The following is a 17,827-nucleotide window of genomic DNA, read 5'->3' on the forward strand; positions in this document are numbered from 1 at the left end:
TGGAGCTCGGCGTGAGGGATGAGGCGCGGTCTCCGTTCGGGTTCCTTCGGGCACAATCGGGAGCTTGAGTTCACGGGAGGCGGGGCCACAAACTTCGGCTCACTTCGGAGATAGTCGAGAACGGAGCGCTGGGGCTACTGTGGGCGGGGCCACATGTTTCGGCTTTCTTCGGAGATAGTCGAGTCCTTAGTGTCACTGTTCCGATGTGGGCGGGACCACAGACTCGGCCGGATGTGGGTGGGGCCATATGCTTCGGTTTACTTCGTAGATAGTTGGGTACAAGGGACGCTAGGATGATAGGCGGAGTCAACAGGTTCGCGAGATGCTGATAAGGATTTACAAGGGGGCGGGGCGAAAGCGGCTTGCCCTCAAAGGGGCGGAACCCCGAGGGCCGGCGTGCGCCTAGGGCACGGGGCCAGGGTGACGAGCCTCAAGTTCCCAAGCTGAGGAGAGGAAGCGGCAGAGGGAGGTGCGCTCGGTGGGGCGGGGCCAAGGTGGTCACCGCAGGAGGAGGGCGGGGCTTCGAGCCTGCGAGGGGCGGGTCCTGACTCCCCCCGGCGCTGACGGGGCGGGATGACGAAGTTGACGAGAGGGTCGGCAAGAGCGGGTGGAGGAAGGAGCGCGTGGCGCGGTGCGTAGTGGGTGGCTCCGCCTCGACTGCGAGTTAGTGTTTATGAGGTGACTCGCTGGTTCTGTCGGTGGACCGTGGGACATTCTGAAGGGAAGCAAGGAGGCGGACTGAGCGCTCCCAAGTGGGGTGAGCCCGCCCGAGGGGAGAGCGGACGGCGGGTGCCCAGGGGGCGGGGCTTTCGGCTATGGGGTTCGGTCGTCGGGCGGGAACTCCCCATCGGGGGTGCGCTGGCGCTCGGAGGGGGCGGGGCCACAGCCTGCGGGACTGCCGGGAGCCGATGACGCCCGAACGCCGAACCTCAGGCGTCCGGCAGGAGGCGGGGCTACGGATTCGGCCGAGCCGAGAACACCCGAACGCCAAATTGCTCGCGTTCGAGAAGGGGGCGGGGCTGCGGATTCGGTGACGCCAAGGACGCCCGACCGCCGCAATTCTTGTGCTCTGAAGGGGGCAGGGTTTTGTACTGTTGGAGTCTGAGCGCTTGTAGACCCGAAAGCCGAATCACAGTGGTTCGGAAAGAGGAGGAGCCAAGGCCGGAGCGTCCCGAAGTGGGTGTGGCCTTGGCAGTGCCTTAGCCTCGAGAGCTTCTGACCCCTGAGGGGGGCACCCGAAGGGGGACGCCCACTTTGCAAGAGGGTGGTGCCAAAATGGACCTTTGTAAGGGGGCGTGTCGCCGCGCTTGGGGAGGTTTGTTTTTGAGACTCCAAGGCGCAATGGTAGGTACGGCAGTGTGGGCACAAAGCGGGTGCCGACTGCAGGGTCACAAGGGTAGAGCAGGGCCCCGGGGACGCGGCGAGGGGCGAGGGCTGCCGGTCGGTCTCCGGCGGCCGCGGGGCCTGGCGGGATCGCCCTGGGGTGGGGCCTGGCGCTCCGGCCCAGCAGGTGGTGAACGGCGGCTGAGCGAGGCCCCGCCCCCTGAGGACTAGGGGCGGGTCTTCGCCAAGACCCCGGAGGCTTTGGTTGTGCTCCGGTGGCCCGCGGCGCGCAGCCGTTTCGGTAACTGCTTTGCTTCCCGGCTCCCGCAGGAGGATGCTAGTGGTGGAGGTGGCGAACGGTCGCTCCCTGGTGTGGGGAGCCGAGGCGGTGCAGGCCCTCCGGGAGCGCCTGGGTGTGGGGGGCCGCACGGTAGGCGCCCTGCCCCGCGGGCCCCGCCAGAACTCGCGCCTGGGCCTCCCGCTGCTGCTGATGCCCGAAGAGGCGCGGCTCTTGGCCGAGATCGGCGCCGTGACTCTGGTTAGCGCCCCGCGCCCAGACCCTCAGCACCACAGCCTGGTAAGGGGGCGGGGCTCGAACGTCTGGGTTCGGTGGGAGCGGGACTTGGGAGTCAGGATTCCTGGTTTCCGAAGGGACCGTAAGCTTGGAGGTTCCAGCGACGTGTGCTTCTCAGGCCCTGACAGCCTTCAAGCGCCAGCAAGAGGAGAGCTTCCAGGAGCAGAGCGCCTTGGCGGGATCCCTGGTGGGATCATAAGGGGGCGGGGCCGGGACCCCTGGGTTCGGTGGGAGCCGGGCCTGGGAGTCAGGATTCCTGGCTTCCGAAGGGACCGTAAGCTTGGAGGTTCCAGCGACGTGTGCTTCTCAGGCCCTGACAGCCTTCAAGCGCCAGCAAGAGGAGAGCTTCCAGGAGCAGAGCGCCTTGGCAGCTGAGGCCCGGGAGACCCGTCGTCAGGAGCTCCTGGAGAAGATTACGGAGGGCCAGGCTGCCAAGAAGCAGAAACTAGAACAGGCTTCAGGGGCCAGCTCGAGCCATGAGGCTGGCTCGAGCCAGGCTGCCAAAGAGAACGAGACCAGTGATGGCCAGGCTTCGGGAGAGCAGGAGGAAGCCGGTGAGTATGGGAGGTGGAGTCCACGAACCACGGGAAGGAGAGGAGAGATCTTTTGGAAATTTTAGCTGGGAATCCAGTGCCTGGGTCTCCCTGAGGGTGAGAAGACTTTGCCCCTTGGATTTACCAAACTCTTCTCTGTACTCCCCACCAGGTCCCTCCTCTTCCCAAGCAGAGCCCTCAAATGGGGTAGCCCCCTTGCCCAGATCTGCTCTCCTTGTCCAGCTGGCCACTGCCAGGCCTCGACCTGTCAAGGCCAGGCCCCTGGACTGGCGTGTCCAGTCTAAAGACTGGCCCCACGCCGGCCGCCCTGCCCATGAGCTGCGCTACAGCATTTACAGAGATCTGTGGGAGAGAGGGTTCTTCCTCAGTGCGGCTGGCAAGTTCGGAGGTGACTTCCTGGTCTATCCTGGTGAGTTTGGGTTGGGGCCTCTGGTTGCTGTGCCTTTCCATACGATCCCAATGTATTCTGCGTTTTTTTTTCTTTCTTTTTTTTTTTTGTCTTAATAGAGATGGGGTCTCTATTGTTGCTCAGGCTGGTCCCGTTTCCTGGGCTCAAGCAGTCCTCCCACTTTGGCCTCCCAAAGTGCTGGGATTACAGGCCCAGCTGCATTTTTTTTTTTTTGTCTCACTTTCTCTTAGCCTCTGAAATTCATAGATGGACAGGAAACATTTTGGAGCTCCTGAACTCATTGGGAAAGCAGTTTAGCAACTTTTATTAAATGTTTACTATGATCCAGAAGATTCGCTTAGAAGTAGTTAGACATCAGGCTGGGCGCCATGGCTCACGCCTGTAATCCCAGCACTTTGGGAGGCTGAGACAGGTGGATCACCTGAGGTCAGGAGTTTGAGACCAGCCTGGCCAACATGGTGAAACCCCGTCTCTACTAAAAATACTAAAACTAGCTGGGTGTGGTGGGTAGGCGCCTGTATTTCCAGCTACTCAGGAGGCTGAGGCAGGAGAATCACTTGAACCCAGGGGGCAGAGGTTGCAGTGAGCTGAGATGGTGCCATTGCACTCCAGCCTGGGGAACAAGAGCGAGACTTCGTCTCAAAAAAAAAAAAAAAAAGTCTAGAGCGGAATAGTTGGGTCCAAGAGCATCTGTTTTAGAGTATCCATAGTGATTGCTGAAATGATCTCAAATCTCCTCCCAGTGGTCATTCCTGTGGCATCCAGCCCTCTGCCATTGGTCACTGCTTCAGCGCTTCTCTCCCTCCCCCAGGTGACCCCCTCCGCTTCCATGCCCACTACATCGCTCAGTGCTGGGCCCCGGAGGACCCCATCCCACTCCAGGACCTGGTTGCTGCTGGGCGCCTTGGAACCAGCGTCAGAAAGACCCTGCTCCTCTGTTCTCCGCAGCCTGATGGTAAGGTGGTCTACACCTCCCTGCAATGGGCCAGCCTGCAGTGAACTCCAAGACCTAGGGGGACATGGCTGTGTCTGCAGCAAGAGCCTTTCTAGATGTTCCCCAGCTCTTCTCTGGGAGTCTAGAACATCCTCCTACCTTTCTCTGCGGTTAGTTTTTGATTCCAGGTTTTCGAACACTACATCCTTTTTATGTTCTTCCTTGTTTGAAAGCACTTATTGGCTGTGTTTTTGTAGTTACCTGTTTTCACACTGTGAGCTTCCTGAGAATGGGGCCTGGGTTTGATTCATCTGTTTTCTACAGGGTTTAAGTCTCAGGAGATCTCAATAAACTTGTTATATAAATGTTCATGATTTGAATGTTTATGATAAACCTGGAACCGGTGGATAGTCTCATCTGCATATACAGATGAGAAAAAGGCCTGGAGGAGGGGGAATGACTTGCCCAAAGTCACACAGTTAGTAAATAGCAGGCCTGGCCTTTCAAAATTGGTTTTCCTCACTCCTAAATCTGCACTCTTTCTACCGCACTAAACTTCCTTTTGAAAAGATTTCTACAAAATTTCCCAGATGCATACAAAGGTTATAAATAAAAATATAGGCTGGGCATGATGGCCCACACCTGTAATCCCACAGAACTTTTGGAGGCCAAGGCAGGAGGATCGCTTGAGTCTAGGAGTTTGAGACCAGCTCTGGCAACACTGTAATACCCATCTCTACAAAAAATAATTTTAAAAAAATTAGGGATCCCTTGAGCCCTAATTAGGGAAGTTGAGGCTGCTGTGAGCTGTGATTGCACCACTGCACTCCAGCCTGGGAGACAGAGCAAGATCCTGTCTTGAAAATCTATATGTATATATATGTGTGTGTATATATGTAAATATACACACACGTACGTGTGTGTATATATGTGTGTGTATATATATCGTGAAAGGAAATGAGTATTGTAATTTTAGGAGTTCAGAGCATGGGGAGAGTGTCAGGAATGACTCTGGAAGGCATTCTGCTTTTTCATGGCCTGGGTAGTGGTTGAGAATTTTTTTGATACTATACATTTATATTTTAGACTCTTTTTTTGGATTTGTTATATTCTGCAATTTTTATAAAAGCTAAAACACACGTATATGTATAAAATATGCACTTACGAAATCATTTATCCATGTTTTTGCTTAAGAAAGTACTAGAACACTACCACTATTCCAATAATTTCACCTTTATCTTATCAATATGCAGTTTTATTTTGTCACGTTTATTTTGTCAGTGTAATACATTCACATGGTGAGGCCGGGCGCAGGGGCTTACAATCCCAGCACTTTGGGAGGCTGAGGCGGGCAGATCACGAGGTCAGGAGTTCGACACCATCCTGGCCAACATGCTGAAACCCTGCCTCTACTAAAAATGCAAAAATTGAGCCAGGCTGGTGGCGGGTGCCTGTAATCCTAGCTACTTGGGAGGCTGAGGCAGGAGAATTGCTTGAACTCGGGAGGCAGAGGTTGCAGTGAGCCGAGATCGTGCCACTGCACTCCAGTCTGGGCGACAGAGCTAGACTCTGTCTCAATAAAACAAAAACAAACAAAAAAGACATTCACATGGTAAAGTTCTGGGGCTGAAAGTCTCCACCGCTAGTTCTTCAATTTCTTCCCCCCATGTTTCATTCTTTCTCTTTTTTGTGTGAATTGAGCAGCCTCTAGAACCAGAATAGGTTTAGAGAGACTCCCATCTTCCCTCTTTCTTGCCATTCCCAGTAAACAGACTCATAGAATCTCAATTTCCTTTAAGTTTAGATTAATTTAAAATATGATACTGGGCCAGGCGTGGTGGCTCACGCCTGTAATCCCAGCACTTTGGGAGGCTGTGGTAGGCAGATCACCTGAGGTCAGGAATTTGAGACCAGCCTGGCCAACATGGTAAAATCCCATCTCTACTAAAAATACAAAAAAAAATTAGCTGGGCGTGGTGGTGCACACCTGTACTCCTAGCTACTCAGGAGCCTAAGGCAGGAGAATCACCTGAACCCAGGAGGCAGAGGTTGCAGTGAGCCAAGATCGTGCCACTGTACTCCAGCCTGGGCAACAAGAGCTAAACTCCATCTCAAAAAAAAAAAAAGACAAGACTCCATCTCAAAAAGAAAAAAGACCCCTGCCTGGCCAATACTCTCTTTGTGCCTGCTTCATAAGTGGCTTTGTATGTCTATTCTCCACCCTTTCTCCTGTCTACAACAAAGTACTTAGAAGTCTCATTACCTCTGTCAGGAGTCTCCGCTCTGAAATGTTCCTCATTTAAAACCCTTGTCGCTGGGTGTGGTGGCTCAGACCTGTAATCCTAGCAGTTTGGGAGGCCAAGGTGGGAAGATCAGTTGAGCTCAGGAGTTTGAGACCAGCCTGGGCTGAACATAGTGAGACCTCGTCTCGTCTCTATTTAAAAACAAAAAAACTTTTGTGACTGGTGTCCCCACATGTTGTCAGTCAACAAATTCTATAGGTGCCATGTTCAAAGCACTGTGGATCCACAGTTTGGCCCCACCCTCCACCTTCACTACCAGCATCTTAGAAAAACCGAACCATGGCTCGTTTGATCTTGATAGCTTCCTAACTCATGCCCTGCCTGCTATTCTTGCCCCTCTATTGTCTGTTTTCAACAGAGCAGCCAGAATCATCATATTAAAAGTTAAGTCAGACCATGTCATAGCTCTGTCTAAAACTCGCCTGGAGTTTTCCATCTCAGAGTGAAACCCAAAGGTCCCACTTTGCAGCTTCCTCATGAACTGACCATGTGCATCTTCTTCCTTGCTTATTATTATTTGTTTTTGAGACAGAGTCTTGCTCTGTTGCCCAGGCTGGAGTGCAGTAGCACAATCTCGGCCCACTGCAGCCTCTGCCTCCTGGGTTCGAGCGATTCTCCCACCTCAGCCTCCCAAGTACCTGGGATTACAGGCACTGGCCACGGTGTCAGGCTAATTTTTTGTATTTTAGTAGAGACAGGGTTTCATCATAATTGCCCAGGCTCGAACTCCTGAGCTTAGGCAATCCACCCACCTCAGCCTCCCAGAGTGCTAGGATTATAGGCATGAGCCACCGACCCCCGGCCAGCTTTGTTCCTCTTTACTGCTGAATATTCCATTTATGGACATAACTGCATTTTGTTTATCCATTCACCAGGTGATTGGCATTTGTTTCTAGTTACAGAATAATATACGAATGTTCAGGATACAAAAATATATAAAATTTGGCCGGGCATGGTGGCTCACACCTGTAATCCCAGCACTTGGGGAGGCTGAGGCGAGTGGATCACTTGAGTCCAGGAGTTCAAGACCAGCCCGGGCAACATGGCAAAACCCCCTCTCAAAATAAAACAAAACCCCATAAAACTGAACAAGGTAGTTTGTAAGATATGGAAGTACAATGCAGATGACAATAATGACGATGATAGCTAACACTAGGCGCTTTATTTACGCCAGACACTTTCCTAAACACTGGATAGACTCTCACTTAAGCCTCACAAATAAGCCTCTGAGGTAGGCACTACCATCCTTCCCCGTTTTACAGAGGAGGACGCTGAGGCACAGATTGATTGAGAAACTTGTCGAAGGCACTGCAACTAGCAAGTGGTGACATGGCGTTTGAATCCAGGCATCCGAATGGTGTGGATGCGGTGGAAGAGAAAGGGGTGGGTAGGACAGCTTCCTGAGGGGATACTGACTGCCGAGGCAGCAGCGTAGGGAAGAGAACTGAAGAACAGGAGCTGTGGAGACAGATCATCGCATCCGGTGTGGACAGATGGGTATGCAAGCAGACAATAACCAGACTATATATAAAAAGAGAACTAGGTCAGGCTCGGTGGTTCACACCTGTAATCCCAGCACTTTAGGAGGCTGAGGCGGGTGGATCACCTGAAGTCAGGCGTTTGAGACCGGGCGTTCGAAACCCCGTCTCTACTAAAAACATAAAAATTAGCCGGGCATGGTGGTGGGCGCCTGTAGTCCCAGCTACTCGGGGCACGAGAACCGATTGAACCCGGGAAGCAGAGGTTGCAATGAGCCGAGATCGCGCCACTGCACTCCAGCCTGGGTGACAAGAGCGAAACTCCATCTCAAAAATAAATAAAAATAAATTACTGATAATAGTATTAATACTCCTTAAGTGGGTATTGATAATAGTACCATGGGGGAGGGCAACTTCTCCGAGAGTGCTCCATAAGTATGTATTGAAGATTGAGTAAATACTTTTAAAATTCTTAGAACAGTATGTGGCACATAGAAAGCGTTCCATAATGCCACATTATTGTCAGTGACAGAAATAACCTCGGCTGGGCGCGGTGGCTCACGCCTGTAATTCCAGCACTTTGGGGGGCCAAGGTGGGAGGCTCTCGCGAGGCCAGGAGTTCAAGACCAGACTGGGCAACATGGCAAGACGCCGATTGTACCAAAAAAAAAAAAAAAAAAGTTACCCGGGCTTGTGGCGTGTGCTTGTAATCCCAGCTACTGGGGAGGAGGTGGGAGGATCGCTCAAGCCCGGGGCAGCAGTGAACCGAGATCACAACACTGCACTCCAGCTTGGGCTACAGAGCGAGACCCTGATTCTCAGAAAGAAAGAGAAATACCACCGTCCAGGGACGGAGAAGGATGATTCTCCCCGCTTCTCAGGTTTCTACTCCTTGCCCGGAAGAAACCTAGTCCTCCCAGGTTAGCACGCCGCTCTAGCCCAGCCTCACGTCTCTACTGCTGCTCAGCCAGCCAACGCCTCTTCTGATTGGCTCAGACGTGCCTGGTGCGTGATGACGTCACGAGGCGCCGGCGTTACTATAAGAGCGTAGCCTTGTCGGTGGCGCGCCTCTTCGTCAGTGGCCGGCTCTTGCTTTCAGGTGAGGTGTGGTGATGTCCTTTTTCGCTAGGGTTTGGGTTGGATGGTCGCGCGGGCCTTCCGAGCTTCCATGAGTAAGCTAAAGGCGTTAGGGATTGGAGTAGGGTGGTTGAACGGGAGTGCAGCACAGTAGTGGGGGCGGATACTGGCGATGAGAGCTTTGGAGGTTATTCTCGCGAGATCCAATCCGGGCGCCGCAAGGTTTTGGCGTAGTTGTGGGACTGCGCAGGCGCCGCCCGGAGCTCTTAGGCTCACGCTTCCCTCCCGGGCAGGCGCAGACGGGTAAGCGGAGCCAACATGCCGGTGGCCCGGAGCTGGGTTTGTCGCAAAACTTACGTGACCCCGCGGAGACCCTTTGAGAAATCTCGTCTCGACCAAGAGCTGAAGCTGATCGGTGAGTGGCCAAGGCTTCTGGGAAGTGGTGCGGCTTCCGGGAGGAGGCGGGTAGCACGTGGATGAAGGCGCCCACGTGCTTGATCTAGTCGGCCCCCTAAATTTGGTACTCTTCGTGGTTTGGGAAGGTTCTGTGTATCCAAAGCTGCCAGGGTAGTTTTTGTACCAGTACGTGGGACTACACTTGTCCAATCCCTTACACTTTTCCACTCTCTTCTCCCCACCAGGCGAGTATGGGCTCCGGAACAAACGTGAGGTCTGGAGGGTCAAATTTACCCTGGCCAAGATCCGCAAGGCCGCCCGGGAACTGCTGACGCTTGATGAGAAGGACCCACGGCGTCTGTTCGAAGGTACGTATGGGAGTCCACAGCAGAGCGATGGGGCGCAGGGCTTGTGAGGGCATTCTCCGTTCTGCCGCCTCTGTTCTAGTGATGAGTTGTGTCATTGGACAAATGGAGCCAGCCTTTTAACTTAGTGTTTTAATGGCACTTGCGGAGTAGGAAAAGTGGAACTGGATCAGTCTTTGTCCTGTTTCTTAGGCGTGTGGCTTTTTTGCCCAGTTACTGGACCTTCAGTTTAGTAATGACCAGAGCTAAAGATAGGCCTGCACATTTGGGCACTTGTCTATATCTTTATATGGTATCTCAAAACAGTACTGCTTGTGTGGCCTGTTTGCTGGTGGTGAGAGTAGACTAGGAAGTGGAATTTCTGGAATAAGTGATGGTGATAACAGGGTTTGCACGTTTGCTTGCTTTATTTTTTTTTAAATTTTTTTTGTTTTGTTTATTTTTTTGAGACAGAGTCTTGCTCTGTCGCCCAGGCTGGAGTGCAGTGGCTTAATTTCGGCTTACTGCAACCCCCGCCTCCTGGGTTCAAACAATTCTCCTATTTCAGCCTCCTAAGTAGCTGGTACTACAGACAGGCACACGCCACCACGCCCGGCTAATTTTACTTTTGATACGGAGTCTTGCTCAGTTGCCCAGGCTGGAGTGCAGTTGGTGCAGTCTCCGCTCACTGCAAACTCTGCCTCCCGGGTTCAAGCGATTTTCCAGTCTCAGCCTCCCAAGTAGCTGGGATCACAGGCTAATAATGCACCACCACGCCCGGCTAATTTTGTATTAGTAGAGACGGGGTTTCACCATGTTGCCCAGGCTGGTGCTTGCTTTATTAAGCTGGTTAAGGACATGTAGATAGCATTGAGCAAAGGCCTGAACAGGAGAGAATCTGTGAAATGTCTCAGGGAACAGCATTTCAGGTGATGACTTTAGAAGGGCATGCAGATCATATAGACTTAGGCTTGCTTTACTAATCGTGGTGGAACAGACATTAACATGAAACTTGATCATGTTAACCATTTTGTTTTAAAATTTACTCTGAGATGCGGTGTTATTGGAGTGCTTTCTACGGCAGATTGGCATGACCAAGATTGGCATTAGTATATCCTGAGACGCTGCTTTTGCCTGAGTTTGGGTAGTCATGATTTGTGGTGAAAAGCAGTCTCTGCACCTGAGCCCTGACTGAGGCATGAGAGTGGTCATCCATGTTAGGCATTGAGAAGGTCCTGGAGCATGCTTAGCCACAGATTATCGCAGTTTGACCCGGGCTTGCAGATGTTAGAAGCTTTTTTTTTTTTTTTTTTTTTAAAATAGGCACAGGATCTTGCATTGTTGCCCAGGATGGTTTCCAACTCCTGGCCTCAAGTGATCCTTCCACCTCAACCTTAAATAGTGCTGGGGTTCCAGGTGTAAGCCACTGCACCTGACCCTTTCATTCTTTTTGTCAATTTGTAGACCCCGTTGACAATCTCATGAAAGTGCTGGAGATCCCTCCCCCGTGGATACTGATACTGGGTGGGAGTTTATCCCAGAGTTCTGTGGGGAGTGGGCTACAGCTGGCTCTGGTTTTAGGGAGGACTTTCCGAATATAGAGCCTAATCGCAATGAAACTTAGTCATGTGAGAAAGCGGTGCAGGTGTCTGAGGGATATTTGTGGTTTTCCAAGGCAGAAGTGAAAATTCCCAGGGGGTAGACAGCTGTTCAGGTAAGTACACTTTCTAGTAAATGAAACCCTCTAGCCTAGCCAGGGACGGGAAGGAGGAGCTTGGATGTTTGCTCTTTGGTGTAATCCTGCCTTGATTCAGATCCAGCTTTCCCACTAACGTGTGACAGGCGAGATTCTGAGTCTCATCTGGTAAAAGACTGAACAGCCCGCTAACATTTGGCTGGCAGTTAACCAACAGATAGAGGCCAGGTGCGGTGGCTCATGCCTGTAATCCCAGCACTTTGGGAGACCGAGGTGGTCCGATCACTTGAGGTCAGGAGTTGGAGACTAGCCTGGCCAACATGGTGAAATTCCATCTCTACTAAAAATACAAAAATTAGCCGGGCCTGGTGGTGGTCCTGTAATCCCAGCTACTCGAGAGGCTGAGGCGGGAGAATTGATCGAACCTGGGAGACGGAATCCGCGGCACTGTGCTCCAGCTTGGGTGACAGCGAGACTCCATCTGAAAACAAAAAAATCAGGAATTCACCCTCAGCACAACTGTGAATAAATGTGGGAATCATGTCCATTTTTCAGATCAGAAATGAAGGCGTTGTAATACCTGCCTTGTATGACAAGGACCTGTTTCCCACTGAGGTCCTCCCTGGTTTGCATTTTTAAAGCATTTTAAATTCTCTCGGTGCATTGGCCCAGCGGAGCCCGTGTAACAGTACTCAGTAGCAGGACATGGTTTTGTTGAAGGTGTAAGGTTTATTGTGCTGTTGAAAACTATTGTCTTCATACTTCAAGGTTTTGCCTGTGGTTGACTCTTCTGTTCTTTTTCAGGAGATAGATGGGTTAATAAATGTGGGTTGGGCGCGGTGGCTCACACCTGTAATTCCAGCACTTTGGGAGGCAAAGGCAGGCGGATCACCTGAGGTCGGGAGTTCAAGACCAGCCTGAACAACGTGGAGAAACCCCCTAGTCTCTACTAAAAACAATACAAAATTAGCCGGCCATGGTGGTGTGTGCCTGTAATCCTAGGCTGAGTAAGGAGAATCCCGGGAAGCAGAGTTTGCAGTGAGCCGAGATCACCATTGTACTCCAGCCCGGGCAACGAGGGAAACTCCGTCTGAAAAATGATAATAAATGTGAAACACTTTCTTTTTAAATCATGGCTTTATTTTGCCTAATGGTGATGATCTCACTTTGTCTCCCAGGCTGGAGCACAGTGGCATGGTCGTGGCTCACTGCAACCTGGACCGCCTGTGCTTAAGTGATCCTCCTCAGCTCTAGTAGCTGGGACTGCAATCCACCATGTACCATCATGCCTGGCTAATTTAGTTTTCCTTTTTTTTTGTTTTGGTACAAATGGGGTCTCACTATGTTGCCCAGGCTGGTTTCAAACTTCTGGACTCAATCGATGCTCCTGCCTCAGCCTCCCAAAATACTGGGTTTATAGGGCAGGCATAAGGTACTGTGCCTGGCTGAAGTTTCTATTTTCTAATGTAAACACAAAAAGGCATGAAGTGTCCAAGGAGGTAAATGATCCCAAACTCGTTTTCATTGCCTTTTGGACATGTTTTTGTATTTTGATATTCAGGTGTTTAAAAATTCTCTGATGTTGAGCATTAAAAAAGAGAACAAAAATTGAAGCCATAGTATGACACAGGATGCTGGAAAGGTACACAGCTGGTGTTTCCATTTTGATTCTATCTCCCTACCTGTAACTGCTCCCTATTGGGAAGACTTTGGGTCCTCACAGTCAGCTAGCTTTCTTTCAAACTTCGCTTGGAGGGTAACAACAGTGCCAGGAATATCAGAGTGCCTGATGAATGTGGGTCTGTTTATTAAAGCTTGCTTGAATTGTTTGCTATAACTAGTAAGAGGCACTTTTTATAAAAGTGCACATAATAAGGAAAAAAGTTTGAGGTGTTTACCCCAGTGTCAAGGGGCAGTTGATTTGCTGAACGCGTATGGGATTATAGCAGTGAGTGGGATCCTACAGGAAGACATTTGCCTTGACGGAGGTGGGCAGGGGGAGTCCAGAGTATTAGCTAGAAGCCATGGCTTTGGACAGGGTAAGGAGCAAGTTGTCCTGAGCCTGGGGTGTAGTAGCTGACATCTGTTGGATATTTTATGCAGTGTGTTGTTAGGTTATATACATACTGTGTATATTTTTAGTGGAAAATTTCATACAGAATAGTAAAATGAATGACATGTACTTAGCTGGAAAAATTCTAGTGTTAGAAATTTCTTTTCTCTCCCTAAAAGGTGTAGGTACTGATATTTATGGCATAGGGAATGTGATTTAATCTCACATCTGGTTAATCAGAAGAGCTTTCTGGACTCAGGATATGAACTCTCAACCACTGTGCTTTGTTAACGGTGGTAGTAGCTTAATAGCAGCTGCACTTGGTCTTTTGCAGACTGAGTCCTTGTAAGGAGATGATTTCCTTTACTGTTGTTAAGAATGTGGAGCGAGGGATGTTACACTCTTCAGATGAGGAGGCAGGTATATTTTGCCCTCCTGTCACCTGCACGTTACTATGGATGATGGCCTGACACCCATAGGGTGGTTTGTGTGTGTGTGTGTGTGTGTGTGTGTGTGAGAGAGAGAGAGACAGGATCTCACTCTGTTTCCCAGGCTGGAGTGCAGTGGTCCCATCTCAGGTCACTGCAACCTCCGCCTCCAGGGTTCAAGCAATTTTCTTTCCTCAGCCTCCTAAATAGCTGGGATTACAGGCAGTGTGCCAACAGCCTGGCTAATTTTTTGTATTTTTAGTGGAGACAGGGTTTCGGCATGTTGGCCAGGTTGGTCTCAAACTCCCGACCTCAAGTGATCCATCTCAGACTCCCAAAGTGCTGGGATTACAGGCGTGAGCCACCACGCCCAGCCCGTAGGATAGTTTTGACAGTGATATGGGTCACAGTGACTGGTGCTAATACTACCTGTGCCTCACCACCGTGACATGGAGCTACGAAGAGGTGGAGCCAGGATTTGAACCCAAGAAGCCGGAGGTCAGAAGGCTGAATCAGTGCTTCCTCCCACTGTTCCCAGGCAACGCCCTGCTGCGGCGGCTGGTCCGCATTGGGGTGCTGGATGAGGGCAAGATGAAGCTGGATTACATTCTGGGCCTGAAGATCGAGGATTTCTTAGAGAGACGCCTGCAGACCCAGGTCTTCAAGCTGGGCTTGGCCAAGTCCATCCACCATGCTCGCGTGCTGATCCGCCAGCGCCATATCAGGTACCACCTCTGATGGGCGCCCGAACCTTCCTCTGCCTCCCCTCTGGTGGCTGCCCTCACTAAGCCTGCTGTCCTATCTCCTATGCAGCCCTCGGAAGTGATGGGTGTGAGCTCACCCAGAGGGTACAGATTCACCCTTGCACACAGCTCACCAGGGAGCTGGGGCAGCCTCATGCCCCAGTAGCCCAGCGCAAGGGTCACTGCGGCTCTAGCCGTACACCTTGTGAAGGCCTCTGCCAGGCATGTGGGCAGCTGGACAGGTAACAGCTCTTGGTGTCCCCAGTGGAGGGAGAGAACCAGCCTCTCCTCGCTTGGGTGGTGGGTTCAGCTGTCTCCTGACTCGTTTATGAAGTTGATTCCAGACCCTAATCCATGACTGCTTTCTGGGTACTCAGTGTGCCCTTCCTGTAACGTGGCACCATTGACGGGGAGGAGCTGTACAGGAAGAGGGCAAGATGTTAGCGTTTAGAATCTCCGCCCCAGCCCTTCACTAAGCCTGTGAGCCGCAGGCAGAGCCTCGTGTGTCAGCGTAGCCCCGGGTTGCTGTGCTGTTGTGGGCATTGCTGCCGCACGTGGTAATGCAGCTCAGTGTCAGGCGTGGGGTTCAGGATGTTTCAGACTCGGAACTTGGGCTCTTATTCGGCCGCCTCATTTGCTTTGTGGTTTTAGGTGGGATACTTTTGAGTTTCTCCTAGAAAATGTGGTTGAGAAACTCACCTGAAGCATTTTTGGGGGTTAAGGTGATACCCTCAAACCCTGGACTCACATGAGGCCCATAGGATCAGGAGCGCCCTTCCCACAGTGCCTTGGTGTCTGTGGCCATGGCAGCCTCATGGGGTGGGTGAAGAGGAGAGAGTGGTGCCTGAGCTGGGGTTAGCATTCGTTTCTCCTCCAGTCCACTTCACTTTGTCGCCTCTTCCAGGGTCCGCAAGCAGGTGGTGAATATCCCGTCGTTCATTGTCCGCCTGGATTCCCAGAAGCACATTGACTTCTCCCTGCGCTCTCCCTATGGGGGTGGCCGCCCGGGCCGCGTGAAGAGGAAGAACGCCAAGAAGGGCCAGGGTGGGGCCGGGGCTGGAGACGACGAGGAGGAGGATTAAGCCCACCTTTCCCTCCTGGGCTGCTGGATTGTCTAGTTTTCCTGCCAAATAAACAGGATCAGCGCTTTACAACTGGTGTGTGTGGGTGTCTCCTTGACTCTCCCCTGCTCTGAACATGCAGCCTTCCCTGGGAGGCTCAGGAGCGTGCCTACCAGACAGTGGTCCCCGGCCTCGCAGTACTACTCTTCCACAGTGGTGAACACATGTTTACCAGAAGCTTCTGTCATCAGGGGAGAGACCAATGGTCTTTTGGGAAAAACAGTCAAAACCAGATGGAGGCCGGGCGCGGTGGCTCAAGCCTGTAATCCCAGCACTTTGGGAGGCTGAGACGGGCGGATCACTAGGCCAGGAGATCGAGACCATCCTGGCTAACACGGTGAAACCCCGTCTCTACTAAAAAAAAATACAAAAAAATAGCCGGGCGAGGTGGTGGGCGCCTGTAGTCCCAGCTACTCCGGAGGCTGAGGCAGGAGAATGGAGTAAACCCGGGAGGCGGAGCTTGCAGTGAGCTGAGATCCGGCCACTGCACCCCAGCCTGGGGGACAGAGCCAGACTCCGTCTCAAAAAAAAAAAAAAAAAAAAAAAACCAGATGGAAATTCCAAGTAAGCCGGCGTTTGCATGTAGGGGCGGGAGGGAGCCTGTCGATGCTGGGCAGGGGAGGCAGCAAGTGGAGGTGGGGGCCCGTCCTGCCTGTGGCCCTGGGACCCTGACCCCGCCCAGCAAGAGACAGGTGGGGCAGAGCTGGCCTGAGACTGGTTGCTGGGGACGGTGAACTGTTAGTGACTTTTTGTTGGGGAGCACTTCACCGAATTTGCCGGTTTCAAAGCTTGTTTGTGTTGTGGTTGATGTTGGGCAAGTTCCCAGTTTTGTCTTCACACGTAGGGGAAGTGGGTTTGTGTAGGGGAAGGGGCATTGAGGGAACTCTTCCTCCTATCCGCATTTGGTGCCTCTGTGGACTCATGGTCAAGAGGTTGGCAGGCTTCCCTTTTCTCGGCCTTGTTGATCATCTGTGTTGGGAAGGGGTTTGGTTGCTGAGGAAGTGAGAAACTTGAACTTGTGCAACCCCTCAGGCTGCAGGCTGTAGTTGATTGGGTCCTTGTCTGGAGGCCTTCAGGGTTTGAGGTCAGTGCGGGGATGGCTCTGGAACACAGCTGAGTTGCTGTAAACCACGTGAAGTCCACTGCCGCTTACTCGAGCTAGGTGGTGGCCCTTCCCTCGGTTGCTACTTGGGAAGTGATGGTCTTGTTGGACGTCCATGGGGCCAGCTGCTGCACCGTCTGGGCTCACTGTGGTCTTCCTTGGAGCGTGGGGTCTGGGTCTTGTGTGGGCTCGTGGATGGCCAGGGCAGCGTAGTCACTGGGCTCCTCTGGGAGCTCCCCTGGGAGGAAGAGTGCAGTTGTCTGGTCTGAGGTGGTGGCCCACCTGGGTGTAGCTCCCCCAGAGCTCCAGATGCAGCAGCCTGGAGGGAGAGAGGAGTGGGAGGTGAGGCGTGCGGTTCTGCTGGGGAGAAGCCTGCAGGCTGGGGAGGAAACGGGTCTTCATCTTCAGGGCTCTGTGAACAGAGGCAGCGAGTGGGCAACAGAGGGAGGAGACTCCGTCTCGAAAATTTGTAGACACGAGTCTCGCTATGTTGCCCTGGCTGATCTCAAACTCTTGGCCTCAAGCAATCCACCCACCTCCCAAAGTGCTAGGATGACAGGTGTGAGCCACAGTGCCCGGCCTGCGTGGGTCTGTTTAATCTGCGGCCCTCTTGCTCCCCCTTTCTTGGTGATCTCCTTGGACCACTGCCCCCATCTCATTTTCTCCCTCCTCTACCCTCATCACCAGGGATGACCCTGAGCCCAGGGTCTGAGCAGAGAGCGGGACGGGGGCTAGGCAGGGGACCCTCACCTGCAACCAGCATATTGGGTGGGGATGATGGGGCCAACCTCGGGCAGGAGGCATCGTGTCCTCCGCAGCATCCGTGCTGGCCCCCATGTGGGTGGCTCACAGGGCCCAGGAGGAAGTCAGGGAGGGGGTTGGGAACCCCTTGTCCTGGTCAATGCAGAGCTGTCAAAACTGGCCTGAGTGACACTGGGCGGTCAGGCCATCTCCAGAGAGCACCAGCAATCCCGGCTGTGCTGAGAGGGAGGGCTGAGGGCTGCCTGGACGCCCCTGAGATAAGGCGACTGGTATTTAGGGGATGCACACTCTGGGGCCTGCAGGGAGAGTGCCCACCGGTCTCAACTCCATGCCTTCTGCCTTGGGCTTCTGGCCCATGAAGGTCGGGGTCACCGACCACCCCGTGTCCGCCTAAGGCTTCCCTGGACACAGCAGGGAGATGGGCAATGAGGGTGGAGGTTGTGGCCCTGCCTGTCATGGTCCCCAGCAGTGCAGATGATTAGACCACTGAACCACATAGCATGGGGGGCAGATGGGCGTGCTGGGTATTA

The 17,827-nt window shown here is 52.6% G+C and overlaps 2 protein-coding genes across 10 annotated transcripts; both read left to right on the forward strand.

Moving 5' to 3' along the window:
- The first annotated feature begins 245 nt into the window (after positions 1–245).
- Positions 246–4,163, forward strand: TSEN34 (tRNA splicing endonuclease subunit 34). 8 transcript variants are annotated; one of them, XM_065535980.1, is made up of 5 exons: positions 246–469; positions 1,654–1,900; positions 2,208–2,451; positions 2,603–2,860; positions 3,672–4,163. In XM_065535980.1, exons 2-5 carry the CDS (start codon positions 1,658–1,660, stop codon positions 3,857–3,859), a joined length of 933 nt encoding a protein of 310 aa, XP_065392052.1. In that variant the 5' UTR covers positions 246–469; positions 1,654–1,657; the 3' UTR covers positions 3,860–4,163. The 8 variants fall into 8 exon arrangements, with proteins under 8 accessions (XP_065392052.1, XP_015296676.1, XP_065392050.1 ...); XM_015441190.4 differs by lacking the exon at positions 246–469 and adding an exon at positions 560–1,344; XM_065535978.1 differs by lacking the exon at positions 246–469 and adding an exon at positions 560–757.
- A 4,480-nt stretch (positions 4,164–8,643) lies between these two features.
- RPS9 (ribosomal protein S9) lies at positions 8,644–15,466 on the forward strand. 2 transcript variants are annotated; one of them, XR_012427986.1, is made up of 6 exons: positions 8,644–8,674; positions 8,946–9,067; positions 9,294–9,416; positions 14,108–14,294; positions 14,383–14,554; positions 15,217–15,466. XR_012427986.1 is itself a non-coding variant. In XM_005590288.4 (5 exons), exons 2-5 carry the CDS (start codon positions 8,971–8,973, stop codon positions 15,392–15,394), a joined length of 585 nt encoding a protein of 194 aa, XP_005590345.1. In that variant the 5' UTR covers positions 8,644–8,674; positions 8,946–8,970; the 3' UTR covers positions 15,395–15,466. The 2 variants fall into 2 exon arrangements, 1 of the variants encoding a protein (XP_005590345.1); XM_005590288.4 differs by lacking the exon at positions 14,383–14,554.
- Positions 15,467–17,827: the final 2,361 nt, after the last annotated feature.

The sequence above is a fragment of the Macaca fascicularis genome, chromosome 19 (genome assembly GCF_037993035.2).
Source record: "Macaca fascicularis isolate 582-1 chromosome 19, T2T-MFA8v1.1".
Classification (NCBI taxonomy): Eukaryota; Metazoa; Chordata; class Mammalia; order Primates; family Cercopithecidae; genus Macaca; species Macaca fascicularis.

Excerpts from the sequence above, each read along its gene's own strand:
- TSEN34 (XM_065535977.1), top strand. Across the intron at positions 1,901-2,207 it reads ACCCTCAGCACCACAGCCTG|GCCCTGACAGCCTTCAAGCG; the intron begins GTAAGGGGGCGG and ends TGTGCTTCTCAG. Across the intron at positions 2,452-2,602 it reads GGGAGAGCAGGAGGAAGCCG|GTCCCTCCTCTTCCCAAGCA; the intron begins GTGAGTATGGGA and ends ACTCCCCACCAG.
- RPS9 (XM_005590288.4), top strand. The coding sequence starts at position 8,971 with ATGCCGGTGGCCCGGAGCTGGGTTTGTCGCAAAACTTACGTGACCCCG. Across the intron at positions 9,068-9,293 it reads CCAAGAGCTGAAGCTGATCG|GCGAGTATGGGCTCCGGAAC; the intron begins GTGAGTGGCCAA and ends TCTCCCCACCAG. Across the intron at positions 9,417-14,107 it reads CCCACGGCGTCTGTTCGAAG|GCAACGCCCTGCTGCGGCGG; the intron begins GTACGTATGGGA and ends CACTGTTCCCAG.